The 20,250-nt window shown below is 34.2% G+C and overlaps 1 protein-coding gene across 1 annotated transcript in view; it reads right to left on the bottom strand.

Moving 5' to 3' along the window:
• Nucleotides 1-15,990, bottom strand: part of LOC106783720 (homeobox protein invected-like) — a 75,327-nt gene extending 59,337 nt beyond the window's left edge. Inside the window, exon 1 of the mRNA XM_014742510.1 lies at nt 13,455-15,990. Within this exon, the coding sequence (XP_014597996.1) occupies nt 13,455-14,907 (1,453 nt within the window). The 5' untranslated portion in view covers nt 14,908-15,990. The remainder of the gene's footprint in view (nt 1-13,454) is intronic.
• Nucleotides 15,991-20,250: the final 4,260 nt, after the last annotated feature.

Here is a 20,250-nt window from a genome sequence, read left to right as displayed (position 1 = left end):
CATTTTTATTTGCGATTAAGTATATAAAAAATAAAAACTTTAGAAAAAAAAAAATAATAATAATAATATAAAATAATATATAAAAGAGAAGAGATAACTTTTGAAAAATAAAGTATGCTGAAATAATCATACAGAAATGATTTGATAAATTTTGAACAAATTTTTAAATTACAAATTTTTCTACAAATATGGCGGAGAGAATTTCTCTATCGAAAAATATCCCCATAAATTTCGGTATGGGTGATCACGCGAGCCACTCGGCGTTCGGTTATTACGTAAAGACAAGGGGGATATTTATATCCGTGTGTGTTATATAGAGATACACATATATATGTATGTATATGTGTGTGCGTGCGTTCATGCATAGAAGCGTACAGCTGTCGGTGCCTTGGTTGGACTTCGTCGTGGTCGTAGGGTCGATGATCGACCTGTACCTTTACATTGTACCTTACTCACGATGTTCCTCTAACCGGGTTATATCGACGACATATCAATTTTTTATTCACTAGTTCACTTCTACACTTTACTGCAATACGCTAAAGCAAATAATCTTTCTTGTTCAATGTTTTATACTTTTCGGTCTATGTGGAAAGTAGAACAACACACAACCTAACTTTATATTAAATATATATATCTAAGAATATTTCATTATATTTAGGAATAGAGACACACCTCATATTTCTTTGTTTTCTTTTTCTTTTTTAATTACGTTGCCTCCATTTTTTATAATATATTATTTTATAGATATTATCTTTTTATATAAATTTGGAATATTTTTATAGGAATTTCATCGAATGATCCTAACACTCAGTAAATCATTTAATTTCTATTAAAAATAATTTAACAAAACAGAAAAAATATAGATAGAGGAAGTTATCCTTGACTAAAGGATACTATTGCATTAGCTCGTAGCAAAAAAAGAAAAAAAGAAGAAAAAAAAAACTGCATCACGCACGTTCGGATCGTATAATAGTTTTAGAGGGGACATTTAAATCGAGAGCAAAAGGGTCCGATGATTTTTCCAAAGCAACCTCTCGAATTCTTCGCATGCACGAGCTGTCAACGAGCTTTTCGAAGTACCAAGTTACCCCCCCCCCTTCCCCTCCCCCCACCCTGATCCTCCTCCCGATATCCTAAAGGGAAGTTTCTCTTTTGACCCCATAGATTCATTAAAACGAACCCTTCGATACTATCAAGTCTAACACCATGTCGGAATCGAATTCCTGACACGATCGAGGGTGGTCTAACATTTATACCATCAGTTTGGCATTCTCCTTGGTGTTCCTAATTCTAACTAACTGCTTTGAATCTATTTTTCTAACACGATATCTAACAATTGTCTTTTGAACCTAACATACGTCGAACATTGAAAAATATATTTTATTTTATATTTAGAAGGGAAGAACTTAGTTGGCAGGATACTGATTTTGTTTTAAATTCTACACAGTTGTAGGATACTGTCAACTCAAGTGTTCAAAAAAAAAAGAAAAATAATACGAATTAGAAAAGTTTCACACGCATTCTCATATACCAGTTCGTTTCATATGGAAAACTAAAATGTTTACACTTTGATTCAAGAAAAAGAATTAATCTTGAAAACAGTTTTTAGTCTACCACGAGAAGGGCAGAAAAATCTTGAGCCTAACACACGGAAAGGAGTTCAGTTTTATGGTTTTCCATACCGTGATAGGCTCAAAACTTTTTCAGTCTCCTCGTGGTTGTCTCGTTTTTTTGATAAACATATTCTTCATCAACATTACAAACAAGATGGTTATTATTATTAATATTTGTTAAAATTAATAAACCTGTTGGTAATAAATAACAAAAAATAGGAAATAGAGTAGGAAAAAAATACGAAAGGGACATTTGAGTTATGGTTAAATTCCAAATAGACTTATCAATCGACACAACTTTTATTGCGTTACAACGTCGATAGTTTTAATAGGCATACCACCAAGGAAACGTATAATTAATGAACTATACACAGAATACACGTCGTTCGACTTATCTTCACTCTTTCCCTCTCTCTCTCTCTCTCTCTTTTCAAAGTTACAAACTTTTGCTATTTTCCAAAGGACGTATACAGGTAGATGTGAAGATTCCAGGCACATTAGAGAGAAAGAGAGAGAGAGAAAGAAGGGTCTAACAGTAATTACGTAAGAGAATCAATTAAGCGCGTGAATAGCTGAAGAGAGCTATGGGCATCCACCTACCAACGAAGAGTTATTAATGAACTCGTCAGATATCCGTTAAACGTTTCCAAGCCTTTCAAAACCTCATATACACATTTCTCTCATTTTCATTTCTCGGTAGTATTTGCACTTATATAGTTAGTCGAATAAATCGTATATTTTACTCAAATTTTACTCACATTCCAGTTTGCATTTTTTTTCTTTTTTTTTTTACTTTAGATACATTTTCCTATGTATGTAATATTTTTTTTTTGTAAAATAAAAATGAAACGTATTAAAATTGATAATAAATTTGACGAGTGTATTACAGATACTTAATATACAGATCATTAATTTTAATCTCATATTAAAGGTGAATACTCGTTTTTTTTTTTTACTTTAAAATTAAATGCATCGCGCGTGTTACATTTTGTTAACAATTTTTTGTCGATTTTGTTTTTTTGAATGAACGAGCGAATAAAATGTCATGAAACTTTTAATAGAGATTCTACGGTAATTAAAAAACGTAATATTATTAATTGATTGAAACTCCAAACGCGAATGTACGTTTATTTTTTAATTTAATGTGAATCGTATATTTAATTCCTGTTTCTTTTTTTCTTTTTTACATAATTTTGAAAACTACATATCCATATGCATTTTTTCTTTTTTTTTTCGAGAATATAAGAATCATCATGAAATCATTAATGTAAATACATATGAAGATAATTGATTAGTAATCCTATTAAAGTATTTATCTATGATCACATCGAGTAATAATCATCGTTCGAAATCTCAAAGTTTATATCCGGATTAATGTCACTCTTAGTGGAGTAATTAAAGGTGATTATGACGTTCGTGTCTGGTGACTAGTTAGTTGCAGATAAGAAGAAGAAGAAGAAGAAGAAGAAGAAGAAAAAGAAGAAGAGGAAGAAAAAGAGGAAGAGAAAAGGAATGAGAAAGATACTTCAATAATGTCAGAGACAAAGTAAATGATTATCGCGAAACGTTTTATTGGAAATTAATTGCCATTTACAAATTAGCTGATAAAATCACACGCACGTTTAATTCTTTCTTGTGTTTCTAATTTATTTTTATACATATTAAAAATAATTTTCTTTTCTTGTCTATCTGTCTTGTCTCTTATCTTTTTGTTTTCGAATTCACAAACGATTAAAAGAAGTATCGTTTAAAAGATTGCAATATATTCATTTCAGAAAGTTGAAATATATTATACAAAATTAAATGAATAATTTCTCTTAGCCATTTCAAATTTATTTTTGCGATACAAATTTAAATCATTAGAGCATTTTATTTCTCTATCTATTTCTATCTTATCTTTTTTCTCGAATGCATAAACGATTAAAAAAGAAGTATGTATCGTTTAAAAGATAATAATAATAATTAATTTCAATAACGTGGCGAATAAAGTTAATTAGAATAAAGTCATTTTTAATATATAAAATTTTATTTCTACGATACGCGAATTCGTATCAAAAATGATTATATTTATTATCCCTTTCTCTCTTTTCCTTATCTTCCTTTTTTTAATACATAAACGATAAGAGTAAGCATCATTTAAAAGATAATTAATTTAACGAACATGATAAACATAGCGAATTAGAATGAACTTGGTCCTTCAATTAAAACTCATTCTCGAGAAGAAGATAAACATACGTAAAAGAAAGAGAAAAATAAAACTAACATAAAAAAGAGAGAGAAAGAAAGAAAGAAGAAAAGAAAGAGAAAGAGAGAGAGAGAGAGAGAGAGAGAGAGAGAGAAAGAAAGAGAGTGAGATAGGATCATGTGATTAATCGATTCTCGTTCCGCAAATTTATGGATTTCATTTAATATCTTAATGCACGGTAGGAAGGTGCATGGAAGGTAATTGAAACGGCCGTCGGATGAATTAAGAACGAGATTGTACATACATGTACGTTAACGTTTTGATAAAGTAATTAACGCGTAAGGTTAGGTTGGTGCATATAAGTACTACCCTCTTCGTCCTTCGAATGAAGGATATTCAACTGTATACCAAGTTTATGCGAAGATGAGAAAGATTCCTAACGATTCCTTCAACTTATTGAAAATGATTGATCAACGACTTTCGAAAACTCGTGATTATTATCCGTAAACGTTTGAACAAATAAAAAATTTCGATGATTTATTTCCATTGAAATTAATTAGATACAAATAAGCGATTGGTTAAATTAATGGAAAATTATTACCTTCAATATTGGCATTTATTTGATTTGTTTTAACCCGTTTAGCTGGGTTAAGTGAGTTCAATGCACGCACATGTTTATTTTTAGTTTCCCTTTTCTTTTTTCTTTTTCTAAATTAATGTAAATTGTATTTTTGAGATATTAAAATTTCTTACCATCTTTTTGTATCTCCATTTGGCATTAATTATTTAAAAATAATAAAACCTCCTCGTAAAATAAATATATATAAAATATGCATACTATTATTACGCAGTAATCAATAATTTTATATAAATAATTAAACTATTTTTCACATATGTATAATAATTGTCATCTCACATTGGACACAAATTGCGATTTTGTCATTAAAAAAAAAAGAAAAAATTGCAAAGATAAAAAAGAATTATAGAAGATTACAATTTTCTTTGTTCTTTTCCAAGTAATTATTTGCTATCGAAAAAGTTTAAGACAGAAAAATATGTAAAGAAGGATAGAAAGATCAAAGAATACGGTAAAGGATACATACTAATCGTTCGAGACAACAGAAAGGGTCGATCTCACGCACACCAAATTCTCTCTCTCTCTCTCTCTCTCTTTCTTTGCTTTCTTTATCTCTCTGTTTCTCTTTCTTTCTAACAGTCTAACGAGCAGTCAGTCATTTCAGGATAAATTATAGTCGTACGGAAGGAAGAAGATCGGCCGGTTTTTCAGCTAGTGTGGGTGGGCCCCCATCGCATTTTTTTACGTTGCTTGAAGTATATATCGGTTGCGTGATACTCGAGCAACAAATTTCCACCTGACTACTGGCTAACGATCGCACGTGATCACTGTGATCGAATATTTTGGATCCTTTGCCTCCCACCATCTTTTTCTTTATCTTCTTCTTCGTCTTCTTCTTCATCTTTTTCTTCTTCTTCTTCTTCTTCTTCTTTATCTTCTTCTTCTTCTTCATCTTCTTCTTCTACTTCTTCAGTCGAATTTGTTCTTTTTGAACGATCCATAAAGTTGCTCGACCGGTTGCGACTTTCCTCTCGATAAAGTATTCCCGTTCCGTTCCATTCCGTTCCGTTTCGTTCCTTTCGTTTCGCCACCGTCCGTACAACGTCATTCGTCACCGAGCTCGCCCGAGCTCTTGTCTCAATGTCGGAGTTACGCGATCGGCCGACAACAGAATCTCTCTCAGCTTGTTGGTAGTTTTATATACATGCATTAGTGTGTGTGTGTGTGTATATGTGTATGTACATTTGTTTGTTTGTTTGCGTGTATCTATCTACCAACGATCCGCTCCCTTTACCGTTAGAATTCTTTTTCGGTAAAAGAACGATCCTTTGCAATATTAAAATGTTCAGAATTTAGATACCCAAATATTTATGATGTCCCTGTCAGCCTAATGTTTCTAAATATTCGATGAATAGAAAGGATTGATTTTATTTATTAAGGATTGATAAATCTTATTTTTTTTCTTTTTTGATAATGTATTGAATTAATCATTTGCATCAATAACATGTTCCGAATGAATACACCTAAAATTGTGTTATATATTACTGTAAGTCTAATAATTTCAATAAGGAACATCACATTGATGGGAATCATTTGAAATGATGTAAAATAAAATGGAAGAAGAAGAAGAAGAAGATGAAGAAGAAGAAGTAGGAGGTAAAATCCAAGTATGTATTATGCTAATAATTTACCAAATCTTTCTTAAACCGTGCCACGTGTCGTCGAGCGCGTTAAGGGAATGTACCTCGTGTGCCCGAAGAATCTGAGACACGAGGTTGCCCACCCACGTAAGTTTCTCACTGACTAACTCACTCACTCATTCGCGTGCGCGCACGCGCGCGGGACAACAATTACGGGAGAGAGAGTAAACCGACGATCCTGTCCCTTCATCTGGTAATATCTATGTACAACAGATGTATATATATACTTATGTATATGTTTAACCTAAGTACGCGTCCATCATGTAGTTGTCGCTAACGACAGGTCCACTTCCGGTCCTCGTTTGGCCCTTAAATCTTTCGTTTTTCATCTCTTACAATAAACACGCATAATATACATTCAAGAACGATCATTAAGGGACCGATGATCCCTCTCTCCTACGGATTATTCGTTTTATTTTATGTGAATGTAAAAAACAAAAATCAATTTCAATAAAATAGTTGTTTAAGTACAATGTGTGAAACGAATTTATATTCATTGTTAGAGTGCGTTTTGATTTTGTTCATTTGATAAACTTCGAACTCTTTAAACGTGTGTTCTTATTTGAGGTGGGGCGGGGCAGGGGGTTGGAAGGGTATGAAAATAAGAAGATGAAATAATCATTGGACGTTTACTCGATCCGAAGTTTAGAAGGAAATTGGCCTAGTTAACTGATCGTGATTTCGTTTGATTAAAGGAGAAGGACAAACAACTTCCTGTAGCAGATGCGATCTTCAACCTCCCACGTTTAGTACTCTCGCGAAAGCTTTATGTTCGATCACTTACACTCACTCCGGAGATTCATGATCTCTCTGAACGATCTACATAAAGTCTTGAACCTTCTTTCCTTCTCTTTCCCTCTTATTTTTATTCTTATTCTTCTCTTCTTATTCTTATTCTGTAGGACGTGACCACGATGAAGTAATAATAATCTCAAGTTGTTCTCTTTTAGTTCTCTTCTCCATTTCGTTCCTATCATAATCAGGGATCTTTTGGTGTACAAGATCGCGATTTACTTTATTTAGATCGTTTCTTAAGGCAGGGTTGCTTACTTGGTTGCTTCAGTTAAGTTGCTTGAGTTGAATTTGTTGCTTGAGTTGAATCGAGTTGAGTACTACTAGGGTAGTGTAAGTAAGTAGGTACTTGTTGCGGGCCTTTCACTCTTAGGCGCTTTATACTCAGGGAGATAGCGATCGGCTACAAATTCACTTACTGAAATCTTAAACGCGCTCCTCTGTGCACGTCCGACCGTCCATTAGTCGTGACCCTCATTATCGGACTCTGAACGATCTTTCTGTCATTAGTTGCCAGTCGACGCTCTAACTTTCTGTGATACGCGCGCTTTATAAACCAAACTATTTTTCTTCTACATATTATGTACTTTTCTATTTATCCTTTGCTATATATAATTTATATTTATGTGTATTGTATGTATTTGATTAATGTATGTATTTATATACGTGTATATGTAATGTGTGTACATATTCATATATGTATATGAGTAATATATGTATAATCATATACGTATGTATGTGTGTAACTGTTTTTCTTTTTCTATCTCTATATTTATTCTCCTTTTATGTATGTGTGTGTCTGTGTGTGTAGAGCTATGTATATATGTCTATCTGTAAATGTCCAAGGAACGATCGTCTGATAGAAACTGAACTCGTACAATTGGCACAAACTTCACTTTCGAGTCAGTCTCGCACTGAACTGCTACCATGCCAATTACCTTACCTATGTAGGACTAGATACCTTTAACATAGTCGCTTAATATAACGATCTTATTTTTCTTTTCTTTTTTAACATACTTTTTATTATCTTTTCCAAGTATTGGACTTTGTTAGTTGGTAACATTAACGTTGTCAAACGTTTCGATTGCATATTCGAAATTTAAGAGAATTATCTAATCATTTTATTTAAATATTATTATGTTTTTATTCTTAAAACTCTGTTTTCAAATAAAATATTATTTGGGAATTAATTGTGTTTTAATTATCGAATTATATCGAATATTTCAATTTCTCTTGAGAAACTCTTCTTTTTTATATTTATCGAATAAAATCGAGTATTACAAAATAATTATATCATACTTTTCAATAAATTTCTTTGAATATATTATCCTAACACTTTTTAACCATCCTTACATCTTTCTTTCCTCCTCCACAAAATAACCAGAAATTTGAATACATAATTATCGATGATCGATCGAGTAAAAACGCAAAAAACATTTTCTTCAATTGCTGTTTTTGCGATGTCTCGCTTGGATGTTTCTCAATAATTAAACATATTTAAAAAAAATCCTTTAAGAAACAAAACTAATAATAATAAATAACCAATAAAAGAGAATATAAAATAATATATTGTAATTAAAATGACACCCCTAATAGATAAAATTATTAAATTAATTCTTATGAGTACCTTCAAACAATGACTCTAACAATAATCATAAATTGTTTCTCTAACAATAAATATCTCACTTCAATTGTAATTTCTTTTTATTCTTTAATTAACCAAATAGTAGATAAATCATCTATTTAACAAGAGTATCGTTGATAAACTCGAGTACAATGGCACACGCCTGTTCGTTCTAAGTACTTCGTTGCTTGACAAGTCCTGACGTTTGTGCGATGATGTTGCCAGAATCTCTTCAGTATAATATACATCTACATATACACAAACACAAACACAAACACAAACACACACATACAAACACATAACTGCATAGATATTCATATAATATAGCATTGATATACCTTACGTATGATACACGTGTTCGTTCGAACAAATCAGCGATCTTGTGTTTCCCCTTGAGCCATAAATCACGATTAGACGTTTACAGTCCGATCGATGCTAATTTGGTGGATCCGTAACATACTCAAGAGAAAGAGAAAGAAAGATCAAGAAAAAAAGTATGAAAAGAACAATTTCTCTAAGAGCGTTAAATTAATGACGTACTTAATTGGATTTAAATAATTAATCTTAAACGCCCATTATAATATAAGACGCGTGCGAACTGATAAATTCGTACACGTGTATCTAATTTGTATATTTTTCAATTGTTTTGAATAATTGTATTAACAAAAAAATTTTTTTATACACAGGGTATTCCCAGTTTCGTTTGCAAATATTTTTTTCAGTTCCGACGCACGAACATAAATTCGTACACATGTATCTAAAACATATTGATACTAGCATACAATCAGGATGATAATTCTTAAATAAATAGGTATCATTAATACGTCGTCGTTAGGAAAGATGATTTTTATATTTTAACAACCGAGGTCAATAAACTTTTATTTCTGCATTTAAATACACGAACGTTTTTCTCGCTCTCTCGCTCTATCATTCCTTTTATCTTTCCTTTCCTATCTTTGATAATGTAAAACAATTTTACTATCGTCATAATTGCTTTCATCATTCTAAAAAACTCGATATACTATAGAATAACTGTTGAGGAACCTTATCAAGATTCATTCCTACTTAATAATATTTCCTTCAGGAAGAGAAAACATAAAGATCGTAACAGCGTGTGAATCATCGACGTGTTTCAAGTTGTAAAACGCGAATGAATAAAATAAACTTAAATGGAATCACTTTTTTTATTTATTTCTGTTTGATTCCTAAATGCAGGAATATATTTAACTTTAGAAAATAAATATGTAGTTAGAATTTTTCAAATATTATTATTTATTTAGGCAGTAAAAAAAACAATATTAAATATTATTTAAATAAAAATTATATATTAAAATATATACAAAACTTTCTTTTTACTTAAATATAAAGTAATAATAATCTGTAAGAAAAAAAATCCCTAAGTATATAATATTAATATTATTTATTTTAATATAAATCACTAAAAACTTCAACTCTACACTTATTAACGCAAACGAAATATAAATAAAATTAAATAAAAATAAAAATACAAAAAACATGAAAAAATGATCAACAATCTTTGAGATAACACACAAAATAAAATAAAATTCAATTGATTTCTATTTTTGTATTCGACGCGTTATATAGCATACGTTGAAAGATCTCGTAGAAGACGTTTAACTTCATCTCCCTTCTCTTGCAAAACAACTTTAATTGCGAATTACGGTCGTAAGAAAGGCGCGATATGGGTACTCGAAGTAAGTGTCCGAGTGTGTCGGCTTTCAAGCAAAGAGAATCCTCTCATTATGCGCACGAATCATCAAATTACAAACATATAATTGTTAATAGTCCTTCCGGCTAATTACTCGAACGATCATCGACGACACCGAGTAAACCAATCCTCCTATCACAGCTCTACCAACACTATATCCTTTATAAAGATACGCATATACACATAATTACACATATACACGCAAATACAAGTACCATTAATACTTTCGTGATTAAACGCGAGAAAGTATTTCTACAACCACTGAAACAATTTTCCCACCAACGTGTATCAGTTTTTTTTTCTGATGATATCGATGAACTTGGCACGGACTATGACGAGTTACATGCAATTATAGTGATTAAATTTAATCGTTTTAATAAATATATTATTTGCATTTATTAATAGTTTGGTATACAATACTTGTATTGGTATACTTATATTATTAGTATGCATATGGGTGGTGTGTCTGTGTGTCTATTTATAGATTATATATATATTGTAAGATAATTCGAAACTTTTAAAAGATTCTAGGCTATCTTAAGCTGGCAGGTAAATTTCAAAATTTGCAAATATAATACTTATAAATCACTTAGTTCTTCATCACGTCCATAAATAAAATTATTAATAAATGTGTCGCAGAGGGAAATTGGACAGAGTAAGAATTTAAAACGTTATTTCGATTTTATTGAACGTTTCGTCCCTTCATCGAGACTTCTTCAGCAAAACAATACAGTATTGTTTTAATTACGTATTCAAATATAACAATTTATGATACAACGATTTATAGATGTTAAGTACAGTTTTATTGTTTACAAAAATATAAGAATGTATATGTTTTTATAATAATATATAAGAGATTCTGAACTTTAACGATCAAGTTGCTGAAGAAATCCTGATGAAGGGACGAAACGTTCAATAAGATCGAAATAACATTCTAAATTCTTACTTTGTCCAACTTCCCCCTGCGACACATTGATTAATACTTATAAATGTGTGTATTTTTTCAATTGTTAGAATTGGTTCAAAATTGAGCAATAACAGTAATTTAGAAATTTAAAGTTAAGTCATGCTTTTCAACCTAACGAGCCGGGTACGCGATATAAATACACGAGTGATTTAGAGAAAGGATACATAACGAATTGAAAATTGGAGCGTTGTAAAAAATTAAGCCTTGCACAAATATAAATTTGATTATCTGCTTTTAACGATGAAAGATCGTTACTACGTTTGTTACGTTCTATCTATCTTTCCTTATATTTTATTACAATATTTATCTATATATGGAATTTTGTTATATATTCAATGAAAAAACTTAATTCGATTACCTCGAATAACATCTAAATTCTACAATAAATAATTTGTAATAAATATGTTTTTTTAATACTATTTATTTTACTTGGAAATTGTGATTAAAAAACTAGGATATTCTATTTAAAAAAAAAAAAGAAAGAGAAAAATGAGAAACCCAAGGTAATTTTCGAATTCTGGACAGATCAACTTAAAAACAAAAACAAAAAAACAAGAAATCGTGTATTATGTCCTTTTTGATATCACGTGACTCTCCTAAAAAAAAAAACAAAAAAATAAGTTTATCAATTCCACAATTATAGAAATTATTCGAGGTAATCAAGTTAGATGATTCATTGTGTATAAACGTAGAGAAATTACATACGGTTAAAGAGTTAAAACTGTGCAATTATTTCACGTTCAACCAATCGCGATAATCCGTATAACTCGGCGAGTAATTGAAGATCGATTTTATCTTACCAACTTAACAACACCACGAACGAGGAGAAACGTTAATAATAATCCCATTGAGTAGAAAACCTGTCGTGTATTAAAAGTTACTGTCGTTAAAAAGAAAAAAAGGAAAAGTAAAAGGAAAAAAGGATATTCAATTGAATGAGAGGAGAGATTTAATTGAAAAAAGTAAGAAAATTTTGGTGAATGGTGGAAAAAAAGGTTTTATCTAGGAACGTTTAACACTTTAACCGATTGTTCACTCGACAATGCGCGAAACGTAGATCAGAGAAGAGCAAAGAGACGCGACGAAGAAACGTTTCTGCTATTCATCAAGTTGCCACTCCGTGAGTCTCGAGTTGAGTTGAGTCGAGTCGAGTCGAGTTGAGTCGAGTAGTCAAAGTAATTACACGTTTTCTCGTGTCACTCGTAAAGACCATCCATCCTCGCGAAATTACAGCCACGCGATGTAATAGGCTTAGGTATGTAGATATGGATAAATGTATATATGTATGCATGTATTTGTATTTAAGTATGCGTGTGTTTGTGTGTATATAACTTGGTAGCCCAAACGAGTCGGCTGAAGTTTATTAAAGAGTTATAGACAGAAAGAGAAGAGAAAGAGAGAGAGAGAGAGAGAGAGAGAGAGAGGGATAGAAGAAAAAAAAAGAACAAGAAGGATCTGACGAAGATAACGATCGGATCGCAAAACTCCAGTAGCTGATTGTGTGTATCGTAACCAATTAGAAAACGTGGCTTTCTATATATTATGGACGAGACGTAGACACGATCCGATAACAATTTAAGGGTCCAGAGGTATAAATATGTTCGCTTGAGATTATGGGAATTTTTTTTTATTTTAATTGTCATCCGGTTCTTCAAAAGGAATGACGTTTTTTTTCTTGTTTCTAATTTAATTGGGAATTGTTTGATCGCACCGCGATTGTTGATATTAAGAGGAAATATGTTTAGGGTTAGTCTGTATTAATGTGTAAAGTTTTGTTTCCCGTTGGATTTAATAATCATTAATGTGTTTTTGTTAAAACGAGTATAAGATTGAAACTTCGGTAAATTGATTTTGAGTATTTTAATCAATTAGGAAACGTAACTTTCTATGAATTGTGAACGAGACGTGTTTACGATTCGATTACAATTTAAAAATTCGGAGATAAAACTTGCCAAAAATATGAGTAAACATTATTAATTTGACGCTACAAACATACTATTTTTGTCTAATTTAAATATATTGTAGTATACTGCTATCATAATTCGAAGTTATAAACACTAAATTATAAAAGAACATTGTATATAAATTCGTAAAAATGAAAAACATAGATTTAAGAAAATTTGCAATATGTAACTAAATGTGTTTTACTCCTATATTCTTTAATTTGCAAAGGTGATCGTTTCGATTTGGATTTGAGGAATATTTGTATGTATTGTCAAGGGAGTCGATAATAAAGAATTGAATGAAAGATTAAATATAAAACTCACCAGAGGATGGTCTGTCGGAGTATCTCGTGCAGTAGACCCAGGCTGGCCAGAGCATCTGTTTGCCTGGTTCGGAAGAAGGTGGTCCGGGTGGATTGGAAGTTGGATTAGTTGTAGGTACACCAGCAGGAACGCCAGTGGGCGATGCTGCGTTGGTCGTAACAGTTTCCAAAGTACTCCTTTCCGATCCTTCGGAAGACGATTCCAAAAAGTCTTTAGTAAGATCTATAGGTCTCGAGGAAGTTTTCTTAGGTCTTGATTTTTTTAAAGAAATCGGATCGGTTATCCTCCTACCAAAGTCCGCTTTTAATATGTTGTCTATACTAAATTTCAGACTCGCTTGATGTTGTAGATTATTATTATTGTTGTTGTTATTATTGTTGTGATTATTGTGATGATTCCCGTTTGCGTTGTTTTGAACACCGTTGGAAGTAGCCACGGTTCGACCATTTTCATCTGGCCCTTTTGCACTAGCCGTCGGCGATGAAGACTCGTCTCTTTGGAGTATCTTATTGACGGATAATCGATGATGTTGATGCTGATGGACCGAGGCGTTAGCCGGCACGTGCTGTACCTGAGAACTTTGATGCAAGTGACCGTGAGCGCTCGGATGATGATGTAGATGCTGAACAGGATGCGGCATCAGGGAGTTGCTTGTTTCTCGAGGGTCTCTACACGCGCTCGGATGAAGGATCGTCGGCGTGGTAGCTTGAAGTCCGGTTACCGTCATGGCCGACGGTGGTGACAAGGATAACCTGGTGACCAGAGGAACGCTTATCGGTGTACGATGTAGTCTTTCTACGCTCGGATAAACTATCTCGTGTGTTAATCCGTGCTGAACGCGACTCGGATAATCCGGAATTTCAGTTTCCCTGGAGGCATATCGAGGTAGGAGATGTTGGTGACTACCACCGGTTACCTGATACCTGGGGAGTATCGGTTCTTGCCCCGAAGTTTCCGGTCGACCAGGAGAGGATGCTGTGGCGGAAGAAGATGCTGGTGACCTGACTGAGGAAGCCGTCGGTGATGACGGTGCTTGACTGTAAGCTAAAGGACTCGGAGCTGAAACGTGTGCACCACCGCCACCGCTGGAAGTTCGATGATAGTAACTGTCGTTGCAACTGGTCGAGCTCGAGGGCGAGGGGGTCGCCGATATCCTCGTATTTTCTTCCTCTCTAAATTCACCTCGACTGCTAGCCGATTCCTGATCACCGTATTTTGTACCGGTACAAACTCTAACACCAACTACGCTCGCCGGTGTTGGCTCGCTGCCGACGCTGAGCACCTCGCTCGTGTCGCTTTCGCAATCACTATCCGCGTTCTCGCCGCATCTATCCTGATCACGTTTCTCCGTTTCATCGGTCTCCTGTTCGAGACGCGATTGATTCTGCCTCATCTCTCGAATATCCGTTGCCTCCACCATTATCGACGAGGATTCCACGCTCGTGTTGGACATTTTTTAATGAATGATCTTATTGAATTAGATCGATCAAACTTGACTCGATTATCTCGTCTAACATCCCTGCTCGTCCATCCGAGACGCTTTTCTCCTGTCAATATCGTTCATTTAAACTTTGGTTCCACTCATATCTCTTTTCGTACAATTATTTCCAACGTTGTTGTTGGCTTTATTTTATTCTTCTTCTTCTTCTTCTTCTTCTTATCGTCACTAATGCACCGGTCATCCGTAACGCATTGATACGTCCAGGAACATATTCTACCCAAAACTTACGTAGATAACACGATCACCATTCGACGAGATTCAAATTTCTTCACTATTCTCCGTCTATAGAATTTTCATTTCCACTTTCTACCTCAGGCGTAAAATTCTACCTTCGACTTTTCCCATTCCGACGGACAACTAAGTATCCGTCTCGTATTCGCTCGAATATTCCTGTCCATCTCTCCCTTTGCTTTTCCCCACTTTAGAAAAACTTCTTCGAATAGTCCGAAGAACGATCGATGGAACACAAACCGATGGTTTTGTCCCGTAACATATGTCAAAAACAGTTAGGAAACTCCCGCAGTCACTAAGAATAGCTTGACAAATTATCTGCCCAAGAACAGGAAAGGAAACTTTTTTTTCCTTTTTATTTTTGTTCACGACGGGGTTGTTGTCATTGGTCAATGTAACAGTAGTAGCTGTAGCCGACCAACTCACGCACTGCGTTTTCTTTTGAAACGACGACGCACGGTTTCTTCTTCTCTCACGCGACTCCTGGACACGACTAAATAGTAGAACCACGCACTCTACTCTTCTGTCCCAAAGGGAAAGCGAACGAACGAACGAACGAACGAACGAACGAACGAGTAAACGAACGAACGAACGTACGGTTGGTTGGCTAGGACGACACCATCGAAGTAACGGCCGACCAGTTAGTGAATCGTCGATGAACAACAACGACGAGAACGCACACGATATTGACGACGACTACGAGGACGAGGACGCGGACGAGGACGATGATGAGACGATGACAGAGCAGTGTGAAGAGAAAGAGGGAGAAAGAAAGAGAGAAAGAGAGAAAGAGAGAGAGAGAGAGAGAGATAGAGAGAAAGAGAGAAAGAGAAACACAGTAAAAGAGAGAGAGAGAGAGAGAGAGAGAAAGAGATAGGTAAAGAGAGAGAGAAAGAGAGAGAGAGAGAGAGAGAGAGAGAGAAGGTAGAGAAACTCTACCGTACTAGAAGTTGCTGGTAGACGGTGCTTTCGACGGAGCCGTTGTGCGGCGCCGTCAATCCGGGCTGTGCCGCTTGTGTCCAGTTGGTTGCCGCGACGCGTCTGTGCCGAGCTAACGGCGGGTGGGTCGACAATGGGCGTTACCGGGCGTAGCCTATTAACTGCCATGCCCACTTTGACGCAACCCACCCGTTCGCTTGTTCGCTTGCCCGACACCTGCCGGCCGATTGACGAAACGTTGCGCTGATCACGCTCGTTCAATCCCCACCACTCAATCTAATCGTGCGCCTATTCGTCGAGCTTGCCCTTAGCTCCGCCCCTCGCACTTTTTAATACCGCCCACCACTATTCCACCGCAACTATTAATTCCCCTCTCTTTCTTTTTTGTCTTCCCCCTTCCAACAACCGAGCCACTATTTTTCTCCTACTCCTCTCTTTTGATATCTTCCTCTTTTTCTTCGTACACCTCTCTTTTCTTCCTTCCTTCCTTCCTTCCTTCCTTCTGTCTCTCCCCACCCAACAGGATTACTACTAGGGAACATGCTGTTTGCCTTTCTTCGTCTCACCTTCCTCATCCTCCCATTCTTCTCTTTTTCTTCTTCTTCTTATTCGTCTCTCGCCTCTCACGTTATTATCCGTCTCTCATTCAAATGACGTTCCTCTCGAACGTCATCGACTCTTTCCATCATTTTAACTATCCCAAAGCTATTTTTGTTCACTCATCTTATTAATCCTAACTCTCAATTCCTTCCTTCTTTCTCTCGTTAAAATAATCTTGGAAAAAGGATCGTGGCAGCGATATCTCGTTAAAAATTCACTACTTTCGGAAACGAGAGATCTATATCTAGGATAGTCGTTTTTCGTCGTTCGTCGTCTGCAAGAAGACGATGACGATGAAGGCGGAAAATCACGAAAGGGTGCTGCTGCTTTATTAACGTTTGTTAGATAAAGATCACGTTCTTCGCGCGCGCAATAGTTTCGCATAACACATACATACTTTTCGATAAGTCGGTGTTAGGTACTTACCTTACCTACCTACCTACCTACCTACCTACCTTTACCTATATCGATTTCGTTCCTTTCTACCTCTCGGTAGCGTGCACGCACGCCCTGAATCCACGTATTTATTTTTCCCTCGATTCGTGAGGAGTGCTTCGAGCGCTTCGACGCACCTTCCTACCCTTTCCCTCTCACTCGTCGTCACCTTACTCTCTCTCTCTCTCTCTCTTTCTTTCTCTTTCTCTCTCTCTTTTTCTCCTAAGGCGATCGTTAAGGCTCATTATGGGCCGATCTTGAAGCCGATACGGGACTGAACGAGTAAAAAATGTCAGCTCGTAAATTGTCGGTCAGGTGAACTCGCGACCGCGTCATAATCCTCCGATGGAGGTCCTGTCCCTCCTTTACCTCCTCTCTTCTTTCCACCTTCATGTTCTTCTTTTTTTCTTTTTTCTTGGTTTGCTTTATCGAAGACATCGCAAACGGGAAAAATGGCGGCTAACTCAACGCGATTTCATTCTCAAAGAAAGTTTTTGAAAATATCTCGTTAACTACGACTCGTCCGTCTGTTTGATTTTTTTCTTTTCTTTTTGTTTTGTTTTAATCTTTTTAAAGTCCTTTTTAAGGTATCCATAAATTTACATTTATCCAAATTACGAGTCTAAGAGATACCGTGAATAATCGTAAACTCGGTTAGGAGGACAATGAACTCGACCCGAATTTGAAATTCCTTCCAAAATTTGTTAATTTATTTACTTATTTTCAAGTAAATTGTTTAACTACGATTACGTCGTTTATTAGAGAATTACCGGGAGTAGATAACAATGTCGATTCTAATAAATAGTATATAACAAATTTGTAAAAATAATTATTTAATATCTTTCCTTTTTGTTTTTTTTTGTCCTTTTTTTTTTAAATAATATACCGATATTTCTTTAGCGTACTAATAGAAATTTATTCCTTTTTGTTTTTATAAAAATATTTGAGAAACTAGAAACGAGTAACGCTTAACTGTTTATACACCTAATTCTTCATAAATACAAATACATATTCATACGTACATGTACACGTATGCCATTATTTTTATTATTTTTTTGTTTACTATTCGAAAATACTTGCAAAACGGGTAACACCTAACTGTTTATGCATCTAATTTTTCATAAATTTACATTGGAACATAAATAAGTATACATAAATGCATATTCATTTATACACATCCATACATCCATACGTCTATGATTTTTTCTATTCAAAAAATATACTTGAGAAATAAGGACTCATCCAAGCACATCATTTTCTTTAAATACAAACAAACACACATAACGATAAATAAACGAATATACCTAATTTTTCAAAAAGAAAACGAAAAAAAAAAGAAAAAAAAATACACCTCAATATAAATACACGTGCTTTATATATTATTTTTTTCAATACAAAAAAATACTTAAGAAATGAGGACTCGTCCAAAGTACATAATTTTCTATAAATACATAGAGACACACCTAACCGTAAATAATACTTACATTCATACACATACCTTTATTATACATTTAAGTATATTTTCTGTCAAAATTGACGATAATAGACGGGATCTGTAATGGAAGGAAAAAAAAAAAAAGAAAGAAGAAAAAAAAAAGGAAAAGTAACGAAATGATAATTCGTACGTATATTTTCCCCGAAGGTAAAGTAATGATCTCAACTCATCGCGGAAAGTGCATGTTTTGCTGGTATCATTAGGCTCTCTCCGTTCTCTCGTATTCGACTTTCCGTCAATTTATTTCTCTCCTTCCTCTCCTTCCTCTCTTTCTTTTCCTTTTTATTTTTCTTTTTCTTTTTCTTTTTCTTTTTTTTTTTTCTTTTTACCTTCCTTCTCTCTTCCTCTAATTTCGTTCGATATACAAGCGACATAGAATTTCAATGGGGGTTAGAGAGAGAAGGATCGACGTAAACATCGCACGACATACGTCCGACGTTACGAGGACCATCATCGTAATGACATATTGTCGTTCAGAGGCACGTTAACACCTCGTAAAATCAGTCCGCAGCTGCATAAACGTGTACGCATGCGTGAGTTAACGTGAGTTAAACGAGCCACGATCCTATTTCCATCTTTCCCTATCTCTCTTTCTCTCTTATACACTGACTCTGTTTGTGTGTCTGTGTGTGTCTCTTTCTCTGGTGCTTTTCAACGGGTTGCTGTCAACCTTTTCAAGAGGACTTTTAGCGGGCCTATTTCAAATTAAACTCTGACACGTATTCACAACACTTTTTTGTATGTATAAATTTGCTGCTTCTTTCTTTTCTTGTTTTTTTTTTCCTTTCTTTCTTTCTTTTTTTTTTTTTGCATGTAATTTAGTATTACTTTTCGCTTCCTCTTTATTCAAAACACATTTACCTTCCTTTTTTTTAATTTTTATTTTTACTATATCTTATGTATGTGTGTGGGTTTTTTCTCTTTCTTCTTTTTTTTTAATGGTGTGAAAAAAACTATCGTTTTACGGTATTTCTTCTTACCCTGTATAGTAAATCGTTATCTCATTATGTTATTTTATTCTTTTTTTCTTTCTCCCTCTCTCTCTCTCTCTCTCTTTATTTATTCTTCTCGTTTTCGTGAAACTCATTTAAATAACTACCTGTAATAATATCAACCGACAGGAACGCAAAAGTTGTACTTAAATCGAGACCGACTGTCAAGTGTCTAGTTAGCCGAGTAATGATGAATCCCCCTCCCCTCCCATCACCGCTTCATCCTGTCACCCTTCTCTCTCTTACTCATGTTTATCCTCATGAGAATAAGAAAAAATTGACAAAAAAAAAAAAAAAAACAAAAAAATGTATCAATAGTTAAACGTCGATAACGAGAAAATAATCTGTAATTAAGAAAAGATGAATAAGATTTTTACGTAACCCCATCCATGACACCTATTTATTTTTTTGCCTTTCCTTTTTTATTTTCCACTTTTCAATACTCACACTGCACATATGTATTATATTGTTAAACATTTTGCCTATGTGTACTATTGTATGTATTCAATAGGAGGGAAGATTATTTTAAACAGAAAGTTTGAATTTTTCTTTGACGTTGAATGAAATATTTTGATATTTTTTATATAATAATTATTATATTAT

The sequence above is a fragment of the Polistes canadensis genome, unplaced genomic scaffold (genome assembly GCF_001313835.1).
Source record: "Polistes canadensis isolate GaletaPanama2010 unplaced genomic scaffold, ASM131383v1 scaffold_24, whole genome shotgun sequence".
Classification (NCBI taxonomy): Eukaryota; Metazoa; Arthropoda; class Insecta; order Hymenoptera; family Vespidae; genus Polistes; species Polistes canadensis.
Note: the sequence above shows the minus strand (reverse complement) of the source record. Positions and strands in the feature narration are given on the sequence as shown.